The 14113-nt window shown below is 46.6% G+C and overlaps 2 protein-coding genes across 5 annotated transcripts in view; one reads left to right on the top strand and one right to left on the bottom strand.

Moving 5' to 3' along the window:
* The first annotated feature begins 383 nt into the window (after positions 1-383).
* On the top strand, positions 384-13955 carry LOC130374113 (reticulon-4-interacting protein 1 homolog, mitochondrial-like). The gene is made up of 9 exons (XM_056580701.1): positions 384-957; positions 1154-1305; positions 4018-4086; positions 4648-4772; positions 5272-5320; positions 5415-5551; positions 6269-6455; positions 9200-9295; positions 11119-13955. Exons 1-9 carry the CDS (start codon positions 669-671, stop codon positions 11311-11313), a joined length of 1299 nt encoding a protein of 432 aa, XP_056436676.1. The 5' UTR covers positions 384-668; the 3' UTR covers positions 11314-13955.
* The window catches only part of LOC130374112 (beta/gamma crystallin domain-containing protein 1-like), a 31366-nt gene continuing 28985 nt past the window's right edge, over positions 11733-14113 (bottom strand). For all 4 annotated transcript variants that reach the window (XM_056580699.1, XM_056580700.1, XM_056580697.1 and 1 more), the window contains one exon: positions 11733-12361. In XM_056580699.1, coding sequence (XP_056436674.1) covers positions 12273-12361 — 89 coding nt within the window. In that variant the 3' untranslated portion in view covers positions 11733-12272. The remainder of the gene's footprint in view (positions 12362-14113) is intronic.

The raw sequence follows: 14113 nt of genomic DNA, 5'->3' as shown, positions 1-14113 counted from the left end.
GAATTATATATTACGTCATTAAAAAAAAATATATATATATTATATACGTTATAGGGAACAGTAATTCTATGATAAACAATACATTTATTTTAAGTTTTATTTTATTTAAGTTACTGTTTAATAATAAATTATTCTTAAAACATGTGTTAAGGGTAAACAGAATTGATGATGTGATTGGTGATGAAACAAACAAAAAAAATACTATGATGAAAAACATATTTATTTTTTTATTATTGATCTACTGTTATTTAAATACTTATTGTAATACAGCCAAGTGGATTTATTACAGCGTTATCGTATCTTATCTGATTGGACAGAGTATGCAGGGAGAGCGTTCCTATTGGCTCTCTCCGGGTTCAAGGCGGGTCATATTGTCAAAACAATGGAGCTAGCGTGGTAGCTAGAAGGGGAACTGCGGAAGGTTGTGAGATAAGAAACACATTTCTTACCAAAGACAGTACTATTTCCTTTATTTCATGCGTTTTACGTTAAACGGATTCAAATGGCTTTCAAGACTTACATATATTCTTTTCATTTATCCTAAAAATACAACGTAAGACACGCATTGCTGTCAACCTTGACATGCTAACGTTACATACAGTTGCATAAGTAGCCTTAGTTCCTTGGTAGAAATTCACTGTATTGTCAACCACCTAACAGCCACGAAGATGGCTTCTCTCAGAGCATTGTCGTCCACCAGGGTTGGCACTTTCTTCTACAGGAAAGCACCAAGCTCGACCCAAGTTTTAGCATCATGCAGTATTTGGTGCAGAAGAAATCTGTATGGGTCACTCAGAAGACATAACAGCATGTCTGCATGGGTTATTGACCAATACGGTACGAATGAGGTCCTAAGGGTTAGCGATGAAATCATGATGCCCACCATAAACCTAGCCAGCGAAGTGCTGATAAAAGTTGAAGCTGCCAGCCTCAACCCCCTTGACATCTCGATGAGGGGTAAGTGATGTTTACACCCTTCCACACTTCATGAGGAACTTTTAAATGTTCCTCAGTTAATGAGGAACATTTACATGTTTCTCATTGTAAAAGTTAATGAGGAAAATGTACATGTTTCTCCTCATTGCAATTGTCATTGTTTAATGATAGCCATATAGATGTTCAGTATAGTAGTTTACCTGTGTCTTCATTGCAGGTGGTTATGGAGCTACACTGTTGAAGTTGAGACGTGACCCCATGTCTGTGATGCAGAATGACACTGAGTTCCCGCTGATCCTGGGCCGTGATGTTTCTGGTGTAGTGGTGGAATGCGGCTCCCAGGTCACACATTTTGCTCCAGGTGATGAGGTAAAGGTCAACAGCTTAATGGTAGGCTATACCAGGATTGCCAACTCTCACGCACTCAAACTATCTGGATCACACGCTTTCACCCTCAGCCTCGCGCTCTCACGCTGCCCAGACAAGTCTCACGCCAAAACACTTTGAAAGCAGCAGAAATGAAGAGGCCAACGTACTGGTTAAACCAAGCAAAATACTTTGACTCTAGAAGATATCTGAGTATTCGAATGAATAGTGTAACTAATAATATAATAATAACTAATAATAGTTATTCAATTAATTTGGTGTTTCCCTGGAGCTGTCTCGTAATTTATTCCCTGATTGGTGCGAGATACTTATCTCCGTGCTGATTGTACAGCTGTTCAAGTTCACAGCCGGGAGCCACGAAGGCGTTCAGGCAAGCTTTAGATATTGGAGAGACACGACTTTGACTTTCATTACTGATCGAACCTCTGTGCCCTTTATAGGGTAGGTGTATGTCTAATATAACATTTTCAGTATTTCTCTGGGAGGAAGTAATTGCATGGGCGTGGTCAGCCTATATCCCCAAATCTCAGACCCAAGCTCCCGGCATATGCATACTATTTAAAACCCTGATGGTGAAATGAGTTTAAAAATGTGCACGTGATTAAGTGTGCGAGTGCGTATGCGTTATTATGCCCAATGCTATCAAAATCTCACTCCAGACACATACCAAAAGTTGGCAGCCCTGGAATATACAAATTTCTTTATTAATATCAGCCTGAACTTTGCATAAATTATGTTTATTTATATGAAAGTTATTTGTATTTATATGGAGAAAGATTTGCAGCGGCTTGTGCAGACAACAACTTGATCATCAGTGGGTCCATTTTCCCACACAAGGACATCCATAAAGCAACTTGGGTTTCTGCTGCCCATACCTCAGAAAATCAGATTGAACACACCTGCATTAGCCAAAGGTTTAGGCATTCATCGCTGGATGTCAGAGTAAGAAGAGGAGCTGATGCTGGATCACCTGGTTACAGCAAGGATCCAGCTGAAACTGAAACGCATGAAACCCAGGCAAGGAAGAGTCAAATTCAATATACAGCAATTTCAGGATATATGGCACATCTGAACTCCACCAAGTCACATTACACAACCGGTTCCAAGCACTACAATTACTACAACAGCAGGAAGCAGAAACACCAAGATCACTGGAGGATACGTGGAAAGGTCTGAAAAGCATTTGGAAAGAGACATGCGAAGAAGAGACATAAATAAGTACATTGAGGATCTAGCACAACAGGCAGAGGAAGCAGCAGGAAAGAACAACCTCAAGGAACTCTACCTTACAACAAAAAAGCTCACAGGCAAGTTCAAACAAACTCAAGTACACATTAAAAACTCACAGGGAACACTCCTCACAACCAAGCAAGACCAACTGAAGAGGTGGACGGGTCACTTTAGAGTACTGCTTGACAGACACCCCCCTCAAATAACAGCAGAGATCCCACCAGCCGCAAACCTGTTGGAGATAAACTGCAACCCCCCCCACCAAGAAAGCCATCAAGGTCCTGAGAGGAGGCAAGGCAGAGGGGCCGGATGAGACACCAGCAGGAAATCACCCAAACTAGAGATAACTGCTGCTTTGCTCAGGCTCAAGATCAACTCATCAAAAACCAAAGTAATGCGAATCAACAACAAGAACAACACACCAATAATCATGGATCAAAACCAGCTAGAGGATGTAACCAGTTTCACATACCTTGGGTGTGTAATTAATATAGGAGGATCGGAGGAGGATGCCAAAGCCAGAATTGGGAAAGCAAGGACAACATCTTAAATAAAATCTGGAAAATAAAAAACACATCACTCAAGACCAAACTAAAAATCTTCAACTCAAATGTCAAATCCACACTACTTTACGGATCCGAAACCTGGATGACAACCACCAACATACTCAACAAACTACAGACATTCAGCAACCGCTGTCTACGAAGCCTACTGGGAATCTACTGGCCCAACACCATCTCAAATGCCATCCTTTGGGTACTCACCAAACAAGAATCAATAGAGACCCAAATCAGGAGGAGAAAATGGAAATGGATAGGCCACACACTCGGAAGAAAAAACAAATCAATTACAAAGCAGCCCCTAACATGGAACCCACAAGGAAAGAGGAAGAGGAAAAGACCTAGAGCCACCTGGAGTAGAACCACAGAGCATGAGATGAAGACGAAAGGGCTGACATGACAACAACTGGATCGGAAGGCACAAGACCGAAGAGGATGGAGGGGTTTCATCGATGGCCTAGGTTCCCCAGGGAACTTAAAGTCCTAATTAACTAACTAACTATTTTTATTTGGAAACGTTGTATTGTATTCAACATGCTTAGGATGGATTCTAAAAGCTAGTTTGTTGGTTAAGCACTAGCAAGCAGGGCTGCACAATAAGTGGCCTATCAATCCTAATCAAACTTTTGATTTGATTAGGCAATTAGCTGTGCAATTAGCTGCTCATGAAAGGTCACAATTAAGTTCGACCTAATAGAAAAAGTACAGGTATAAAAACCTAAATAAATATGAATTTGTATGTTAAAATAAATTTCAAATCATTACAACTCAGAAATTGCTGATTAATATTGTTTTATGTATACATTAAGCGGCAGAAAAAAATATCACTTGATTAACTCGATTATCATTGTCATAATTGGCTAGCGAGGCATAAGACTGTAATGAGGTCTCCGTTGTGTTCCAGGTGTGGGCAGCAGTTCCTCCCTGGAAGCAGGGCAGTCTGGCCGAGTACCTGACCCTCACCGAGTACGAGGTACGAGGCTTCAAACGCTACACCATTTACAGTTCACACCCCGCCGCCCTCTAATGGTCTGTGTCTCTCACACCTGGTACTCTGGAGGTCTTTGAATTCATATTGGCATGTACGCTTATGGAGCCAATGATGAACCTGTTAACTATTCATTATTGATCCAACGTACAGTTGATCAGACACAACACTCCATAATGGGCATCTCCTCCATTTAGCGAGGATTCGCTTAATTCCCTTTTAGCCTTCACCAAATGGAGATAACAAGTTGTGTTGGTAAAGGCCTCATGAACACTGGAAACAGTCAAAATAAAAGTTTGGAAGGAGCTCGTCTGGTTACATAATCAGTGAAGGCAGTAATTGGGATTAAGTCTTTATAGTTGTTTGAGCAACAGAGGAAGCAATTAGGCAGACGGAATAAGCTTTTATTTTTTTATGTATTGGGTTTGCAGGGTGATTTGTTTATTTGGCAGCCTCCAGCTTGCTGTCATCAAATTAACTGAGTGAGAGCGTCCAAACAATGCTAAAACAATACACTGTATGTGTTTGTGTTTGTGTGATTGCCAGGTCTCCCACAAACCAAAATCGCTGAGTCACACAGAAGCCGCCTCCGTCCCTTATGTCGCCACAACAGCTCTGTCTGCCCTGGTCAATGCCGCCGGCCTGTGCAGTGACAACTGCTCTGATAAAAGGCAGGTATTGTCAGGTCATGCCTCTGCCTCACAACCTAATAGCTTCCTTTGAACCATCCACATGACTTGTATGCCCTTCCATTGTCTCATGGATTACACCTCGCAACTGCCATCTTCCACACTAATGATACAATTACTGTAGAAGTGTTGATTGTAAAATATTAGGAACACTATTATTTGTAATTACAGGTATTGCTTGTTTGTTTTGCTGGTGTGTTTTTCTCTCTCGCTAGTGGATGAATTGCTAAATGTATTTATTTCTCTCTTTCTTTCTTTCTTTCTTTCTTTCTTTCTTTCTTTCTTTCTTTCTTTCTTTCTTTCTTTCTTTCTTTCTTTCTTTCTTTCTTTCTCTCTCTCTCTCTCTCTCTCTCTCTCTCTCTCTCTCTCTCTCTCTCTCTCTCTCTCTCTCTCTCTCTCTCTCTCTCTCTCTCTCTCTCTCTCTCTCTCTCTCTCTCTCTCTCTCTCTCTCTCTTCCCCCCCCCCCCTCTTCCCCCCCAAGGGTTCTGATCACTGGAGGTTCTGGGGGCGTTGGGACCTTCTCCATCCAGGTGACCCTCACTCTACCTGGACATTATCTCCTCCCGCTCCACCACCACTGAACCTCATACTGCCTGTGTGTCTGGTTCTTTTAATCCCTGGTAGCTCCTCAAGGCTTGGGGGGCCCATGTGACGGTGACCTGTGCTGGGAACGCAGAGGGGCTGGTGCGAGGCCTGGGAGCGGACGAGGTGGTGGACTACACCGCTGGGGACGTGGCTGCTCAGCTGGAGGCCACAGAGAGGTGCGTTCAGCCCAACTCCCCCCTACTGAAAGGTTCCGTGTCTGAAACCCGATGTCCGCACCGCTGACTACCTGAGGGCCCCCTTGAGCAAGAGGCCCAGCAAGCAGGTCTTCGGCTCATCATCAGGATTCAACAGCTTTATTGGTGACATTCTAATGACGATTGGATGAAAGTGTCAATGCTTGCGGCATCGTGCCTCACACCCAAAAGGAATTAGTAGCCAAAGTACCTGTACCAGTTCCCCACGGGTCTGGGATGTCTGTTATACCATTTCAAAATGGATAGTTTGTTTGATGCAGTCTTCTGTGCAAAAGGAAAGATCCCGAGAGTTATTTCTGTGTGGTGAATAGAAGCAAAGCGGTGGTAACACTGCTGGGATGCAGTCTTCAAGGCCAGGAGAATGCCCCTTTTTAAATGTCAGACAGTGGCTGAGCACATGAAGGAGAATCACGCTCCCTCCACCCCCACCCCACACCACCCTGCCTCCAGCACCCCGGTGCACATCAAAGACTGCATGAAAACAGCCTTTTCCAAATGCGCTCAACCCTGTATTCACTTGCTAGTTTCCATGGAGACTGGTGCCAAAGGCAGGGAGTAAACGCTGCTTGACCCTCCCCATCAGCCCCAATATCTGAAGCTGCGCTCCTCTGGGCTCCTCGCCTCTCTTCCCTTCTCAGCAGTGTTGTTGCCACCCCCCTCCCCTCCTCTCCTCTCCAGGTACGACGTGGTCCTTGACAACGTGGGGGGCGTGGACACGGAGCGGTGGGCCCTGGGCCTGCTGAGGCCCTGGTCGGGGGCCAAGTACGTCACGCTGGTCAGCCCCCTCCTGCACAGCACCGACGCGGCGGGCCTGGTGGAGGGCCTGGGGCGCTCCGGCTGCAGCCTGCACAGCAAGGCCCTGCAGGTAAAAGGACACTCGGCGACCGAGCCCTGGGAGCACCACCCGAGAAGGCCGTCCTGAGTGACGCTGGTGTTCACAGACAATGTCGGCATACTCGTAGGTTGGCAAAGAATCAGTGTCTTATCAAGTGTCGTCTTTGTTATGATAGCACTGCATATGAGAACGGTAGCCGATGATTGTGTTTTTCCACCCCCTGTATTGAGAGGCCGAGCTAAACTCTTCAGTAATGCCTCGGCAGGTCCACCAACGACTGCTGTTGCTATTGGAGATGGGTGTGGTCACACATAGATGGGCTCATTTCCTGTCTCTGACCAGTCCTGTGTCATCTGAGCCAGCCTGCTAGGAGAGGTTGATTTGATCAACACCGAGCACACAGAGCACAAGACTTGGTATAAATTGCAATGACGTTCATTTTTTTTTAAAGTATCTCCATATATGAATGGAATGCTGCATCTGATCAGTGGCCAACAGCTCAAGGTGTAGGACGTGCGAGTACGTGTGAATGAGAGGATTGCAGCAGAGGAGATGATTGCATCAGTTGAGACCTGCTTGGGGTTTGGTGTGTGTGTTTGTGTGTCTCTGGTAGTCCCATGCATAGGTTATGGAGGTTTAGTAAGTTTCCACTGCAGTGCCCGGCAAAGGAAAAGTTTGTATACCGGTGATTCAAAGTAGTTTTCCGACCGGGTAATACAGGCGGCGAAACTGGCAGCGTTGGCTGTGTGTGGGTGTGGGTTTCTGGGTTGTGTGTTTGTAGGAAATGCCGTTTTGTTGCTGAACCAGCAGGGTTTGGTATTCGGGCAGTCTGTAGAAGGTGTATCACCCCACATCCCAGCCCACCCTCCATCCCCCAATCACATCCATTTGAAGGGGAAAGCTCGGTGTGACGCTGGGTTGGTCAGCCACCCGGTGCGGACGCCCATTGTCCTCAGCCGGTTGGTATGGCGTGGCCAGAGACCCCCCCCTCCCTTGGGGCTTGGGCAGTAAGACCCAACCATGTTACAGCGTCCACCGGAGTGGTGTACCTAAACACAGCTAAACAGAGCCCCCTGGTGGTCAGGAGGAAGACTTCCTTTTTCGACCTTAAGTTACTAATGGCCTCCAAAATCAATATTTATTCTCTTGCAGGAGGAGACCGGAGATGATGAGGTGGATAAGTTGGGGAAAACATTATGCAGGCTATTTAGGATTGCTGCAGGAGGTTGATTTGAATTGATTCTCGGACACACACCCTCACATTGATTTAAAATCCACTTGTTTGGGGGGCTGAAGTCAGGAAAATGGGGTGGCTCCCCCCCATGTAATGTGACTGTGGCTGGCCAGAGTAGGGAGCAACTGGTTCGTCTGTTAACCGAGCAGCTGCCCATTGAGTGAGACAAGCCCGGATGGAGGATGATGAGGAGGATAATGATGATGATGATGCCGCCGTTGGAGAGGAAGTCTAGCATGTGTTATCATCGGAAACACCGGGGGCGGCAGAGCGGAGCCATAATGGAGTTGGCTGGACCATCGGGTGCCCATTTTAAAAGGGCAGCTCCCCTCAGGGGTAGGTGGTCACCTGTTAGTTTTTGTTTTGACCTTCCTGCCACAGGAAGTTAAAGTCATGAGGGAATCGCAGTGTCCCTGTTCATGTTTTGATCTCCAGAAGTGATCGTGTTTGGGACAACCGAGGGGAACTGGCCAGTCACTGGACATGGTTCCACCTCTGCTCACGGCAATGCATGAAAAGGTCATTCAACGGTCATTGAATAACAAAAATAAATGGCTAAACCAAGAAACAGGACTGTGCTGAGGTGGTATCGCTGTGCTTCATGCACCAGCTGCCCCCTGCTGAAGCAATTAACTAAATGACCTCACCAGCAAACAAATAAAGTAAACAAGGAAACACAATGGGACAAAAGGGGTTAACTGAAATGATAAGAAAACCTGTGAGAGCAAGGCCAAACACGGACACAATGGTTTATCTGGATAGCTTAATCCGATCGGTGCTCGTACTATGAACCAAGGGACTGACCAACTCAATTAATCTCTCCAGGCATTTTTAATTAGGCCTTAGAGGAAAGGGCTTTGACTTGTGTGAGTAATCGCATCTCAATCTCATATCTCTCCAGCCCGCTGCTGTGACTCACCCACTGTATATATATCTTTTTTTGGCGGCCCCTCTCACAGGAGTAAATGATGGCCTCTGCTCTGTATACCCAGATGGGAGACTTGCAGCAATTTGTAGCCAGGCCAATGCTGTCCGATCTTGGTTGTCGTTCTTTAAGCTGTAGCTGAACCCTGTGGGTTGGAGTGTGAGCCAGGGAGGCTCTGGAGAGCCGGCCCCTCTCATGACAATGTTCTTTCCAGCGCTCCTCATCAATTCCCTTTCAACAATGAAGCATGTTGCTTGGCTTGTTCACTTCGACCTTGCTCAAAATCTGAACTGATTTACAAACCACAAAGCCGCTTTTATGCCAAAGTGTCAGGCCTGGCTGGAGTTGGAGATAAATCCTTTCTGAAACTAAATGTGAACCGCAAGGTCACTAAATTGTTGTTTTTGCCATTCATGAATGTCGTCCTTAGGTACTGGTGATTTTGTACGATACGTGTATTTGTGAATACCCTTTATATATTCTCATTCTGCACACATGATGCAACTGCTTATGTTTCATTTTTCATGTGTCTCAACCTCCTGACCGGTTCTATATGATCACATCCCCTGACCCCTCTCGTCCCCCTCCCGCCTCTTCTCCTCCTGTCTGCTCCAGAACCTGCTGTCCCGCGGCGTCTTCTACCGCTGGGGCTTCTACGCGCCAGACGGCCCCGCCCTGGATGAGGTCAGCGCGCTGGTGGACGCCGGGAAGGTATCTCTCCATCTCTGTCTCTCCGTCTCCCTCTGTCTCTTTCTCTCTCTCTCCCTCTTCCCCTCTATCTGTCTCTCTGTCTCCTCTCGGTCTCCCCTCTGTCTCTCCCTCTCCTTCTCCCTCTCCCTTCTTACTTCCAACTCTTGCATGTACTCCTAAAGTGTGTGTTTCTGTTTGATGGAGGTTCTTCTCTGTGGCCTCCAGCTGAGCAGCCGTGCCCCCTACGGTGTAATGCACCACCTCGTCCGCTCCCAGGTCCTCTCACCAGCCCCTCCGCGTGTCCAGAGCAGGTCACCGTCACATGGGCACCCCAGTCCTTGAGGGGCTAACACAGGTCACAGCAGGGGGTGGGGGTGGGGGTGGGGGTGTGGGGACAGAGTGTCCACCACATCGCATGGATTCCATGCGTGCTGCTCCACATGCGACCCAAAGCCGGCCACCATATCGGATTGTGTGTGTGTGTGTTGTGGTGCGTGTGTGATGAGTCAGGCGATCGGTAGACGGTGAACGGGGCTTTCAGAGACAATGCTGTGCTGCCGGTTCTGAGGGGCTTTTATGCTCTGGCTTACCGCAAGCGGCCCGCCTGGGGGGGTGGGCGGGGGGGGCTGTTTTTTGTTGTTGATGGCGGGAAGCTAACGCACACACCCACACACACACACACACAGTCACTCTGGGTTTTATCCGCCCTGTGTTTTCGGTCAGATCGTGTGGATGGCATCCAGTATGAGCTGTACATTCATTGTTAATGTGGAGGGCTGGCCAGGTGATGGACGCTCTCATAGGATTGTCCGGCCTCATCGTATCTGAGGCTAGAAATCTCACTCACCCTCTGACTCACTCACTCACTCACTGACTGACTGAATGTCTCACTCTGGCATCAGGAATAGATTGAATACGATGTGTCTCAGAGGGTAGATTGTGATGCCTGCACCAGCAGAGCGTGTCGAGGGTTCAATAGCTTCCCCGTACTTGGTCTCTGTCCGCTGCATTGTAAACGGCAAAGTCAATTGGTTTTAGCAGAAGCACATCCCGGGAGGTTACATAATGTAGTTTTTTTTCAAAAAGTAATGGTCAAATTGGGTTCTGCAGGATCTAGAGCCAGAGCTCGGCCCGTTGGCGGAATTCAGGGGTGATCTGCTGTCAGGAATAGTTTGCAGGCGGGGCATGTACATCGGAGGGAAGATAATGAGGCCTGCACAGGCAGGGAGACCGCCCGCCCAGCCTGGAGGGGGGCTGGAGAGTCTTCATGAATAATTCCTTCAAGGCTTCGGCTCTCAGGCTGTGGCTGAACCAGAAGATCCTGGAGCCACAGCCTCCTGCTCAGAATGTTGGAGTTGTTCAGTGTATCCTGTTCGAGTTACATTTGCTACCATGTGTTATGATAAAAGGGACAGGGTTAGCATCAGTGCCTGTTGAACGCTACTTGTTGCGTTTGTTGTGTGCTGAGGTTCTGCACAAGCTAGCATGAGCAGCAGCCAGCACTCATGCTATCAGAGCAGGGGAGAGGGGAGGAAATTGGGGCAATGGTTTATTCCCTATGAATAGCTTTGACAGGTGTATATATTACCTTCCTTGGACTATTTCATTGTTGATCCATTGTTTTTCTTGGATTTGAATGATGGTGCATCGTAACACTCATAATTAGTGTGAGTGACACCTGTGTTTGACCTACAAGGACGCCTTTTGTAAAGGGTGGATAACATATTGAATGACAATAATCTGAGTCTGGGATCATCATAGCTGGCGTATCGGGTGGTCCTCAATCAGTCTGTCGTGTCTCTTATCCGTGTTCTGATGGGTCATTGTGTACTTCCCGCCCACAGCTGCTGCCGGTGGTCCAGGCGTGCTTCCCCTTCAGCCAGGTGCCGCAGGCCTTCCAGAGGGTGGAGCAGGGCCACGCCCGTGGCAAGACGGTCATCAGCGTGGGGGGCCAGCGGGACCCCCTGTCTGAGCAGGAGGAGGGCTGCCCCGCGGAGGACGGGGGCCGCCATGCCCGCGCTCAGACGGCCCACTCATAGCGGGCAGAGGAGGGCCCGTGTTGCTCTGGAGACGTGAGGCCACGCCGAGCAGGCAGGATAACATGTACTTTATCAACTCCCACAGGGGTTTAAGGCAAGAGATTATATTTATTATTTTTTTCCACTAGAAGGGGAGAAATAAGGCTGTCTTTGGCAACAGGGAATTGTCTAGCCAGGATAAGCGGTGTGTGTGTGTGTGTGTGTGTGTGTGTGTGTGTGTGTGTGTGTGTGTGTGTGTGTGTGTGTGTGTGTGTGTGTGTGTGTGTGTGTGTGTGTGTGTGTGTGTGTGTGTGTGTGTTTCAATCTCAGCTTTTTAGCAGAGATAGTCTAGAGAGGTTGAGCTGATACAAGCACTGCATGAGTGAATGGGGAAAGCTTCTTCTGCAGTCCCTCTGATTTCCCAATGTGGTAAACCTGAAAGGCTTCTGCTGTACACTGGGGTTTGGAAAGCAAAGGGGTTTTCATTCATCCACACGACCAGCTGTTTGTTCTGTAATAAATAAAGTGACCGTTTTCAAGAAAAGGCAGGTTTTTTTTATTGCTTCAGGGATGTAAGGCACACTGATGAAGTTAAATACTGTATGTATTGAAAAAAGGTCCAAAGAAAATTATATTGTTTATCAAAGAATCCAAACCGACTATTCATGAAAAATATAGAACCATAAAACTGAGATACTCAATGATAAAAGCAGACCTACTGAAAATATATCTCAAGTACTGATGCAAGAAGAGTCCATAGTCTCATTCCTTGGTCTTGCTTCATTGCGTGCTTCGTAGTTGTAACCACATTTCCCATAATCCCCGCTTGCTTCATAGTCCAGCAGCTAAAGGCAGTCGTACTCCTGGTGTGTCCCCTGGTCTCAGAACTGACGGGGGCCCTCCTGCTTCTGCGCCCCACAGCACGGGGGGCGGAGCTCCACACAGGACATCCGGGGTCAATCCTGTAGCTCAAAAGTCTTTCATACAATCTCCACATCCCACTGTTGGGTCGGCTTATTCGGGTCGAAGGTGCTGAGAATCACTTGGTTTTTGTCGTAGTTATGCCCCCCTGTAAAACACATAAAAAGATAATTAAATGAGCACACATGCATTCATATCCATTTTTTTGTTCATTACAAAGCTACTTGTTTTTATGTGAAACTGGGGTGTGCTCATTTAGACACGGCAGTCAGAAGACAGGTTGAAATGCTATTAGTGGCTTTAACACATATTCCCTTGCAAGTTACAATGGTGAAAAGGGTTGATAATGTCCCATAATTGAGTCTGTAGATGTATCATTACAAACATGGTATTGAATATCATTCACAACAAACATTCGATTTAGTTACAACTTTTTCTCCCATGACATTGTATGTGTATTCTTCTTCTCCAAGTCAGGATGACCACCAGGGGTCACTAATTGACAGGGATGTGAAGTGTAACTCAGACCCTTCGGTGGCGTATCCTTCGTTGGTCAACCTATACCACAATCCCGTGTCTCCGCAGAAGGGCTCTAACAAAGAGTTAAAATCAATGGCGAGTGACAGCCACGAGTCTGGGTCAAAGAAAATAATGACATTCTTTTCAATCTCAGATTTATTTCCTACAGATTAATCTATTTAGATGTACTTTGGTGACAGCATGAAGTAGTGACGCATGGCTGCCTTTGATGTACGCACGCTGTATGTCGTATGCAGGCACTTTATGTAAGCACTCAATGTTTTTCGTATGTCCTTGCACCCAGTACTAAAAATAGTACTAGGCATTGTGTATCATCTTATCCTAGCTAGCTTTGTTGTATACGGGGAATGGGTTTACCTAGCGATTGTGAGTGCTTGCCACTCGATTCTATAAACATCCTTACTGTACCGACAGAGACATATTGTGGTTTCTCTTTCTTCTGACAAATTTCTTCTGACATATTTTAAGTCGCTCTGAATAAAAGAGTCTGCTCACAGGTGACCTCATACAAAACACTGCCTCTGAAAGATACCGCCTCACCAGAGAGCAAGGCAGCAGGCCGCTGGCTCCCCTTTGTCGCAGGACAAAGGCGAGCTCAATGTCACTCAGAGCACTAATTATGGGTCTGCTACAAAGAACAAAGTTAATCCTCAAATATGCATCCTTCATAACTTCTTAATGAGACCATACTGTCAAAGAGGTTCATGCAAATGTATTGTATGGAAATAATCTCCTTCACCAGACAAACAAATATAACTACAAAAACAATAGGGATCCAACATGTTGGCTTGGACCCCTAAATATATTGTTCTTGTATTAGGAGAAACTAAATCCCATTCCTTCCATAGCGCCTCCCGTAAACCCCTTAGAGGCCTTTGGAGGACCCACATTGTGTGCTACTTTCATTTCCCAGGGCCCCGGTAATTCACTTTATTATTTTAGTTTATTTGCGTGTCTCAAATCACCAGCGATGGGCAAACGTGTGTTACCTTCATCAAGGTGTGTTACATCGGGGCTTAGATCCCATGACCCCTCGACCCCCCCAAGCCCAGCTCATTGTGATTAGTGCGACCGCTGTGTACCGTCTACTAGTAAAGGTGGTCCTCAGTACAGCTCGTGTGTGCTGTAGACACACGAGTCAGAAGACGGGTTGAAACGCTCTAGTGGCATATCGAGTGGCAAATAATTCCTTATCAGGTTACAATAGTGAAAACGGGTTGAGAATGTTCCTTACAAACATGGAATTGATCTTCATTCAGAACAAAGATTAGATTTAGATACTACTTTCCGAATAGTGCGGCTCGTGTGTACTGCGGTACACGTAGCTTCATGTGTGAAGAACACCGGACTAAAACACGTT

The sequence above is a fragment of the Gadus chalcogrammus genome, chromosome 21 (genome assembly GCF_026213295.1).
Source record: "Gadus chalcogrammus isolate NIFS_2021 chromosome 21, NIFS_Gcha_1.0, whole genome shotgun sequence".
NCBI lineage: Eukaryota > Metazoa > Chordata > Actinopteri > Gadiformes > Gadidae > Gadus > Gadus chalcogrammus.
The sequence above is the reverse complement of the archived record's forward strand: the minus strand, read 5'-3'. Positions and strand labels throughout refer to the sequence as shown.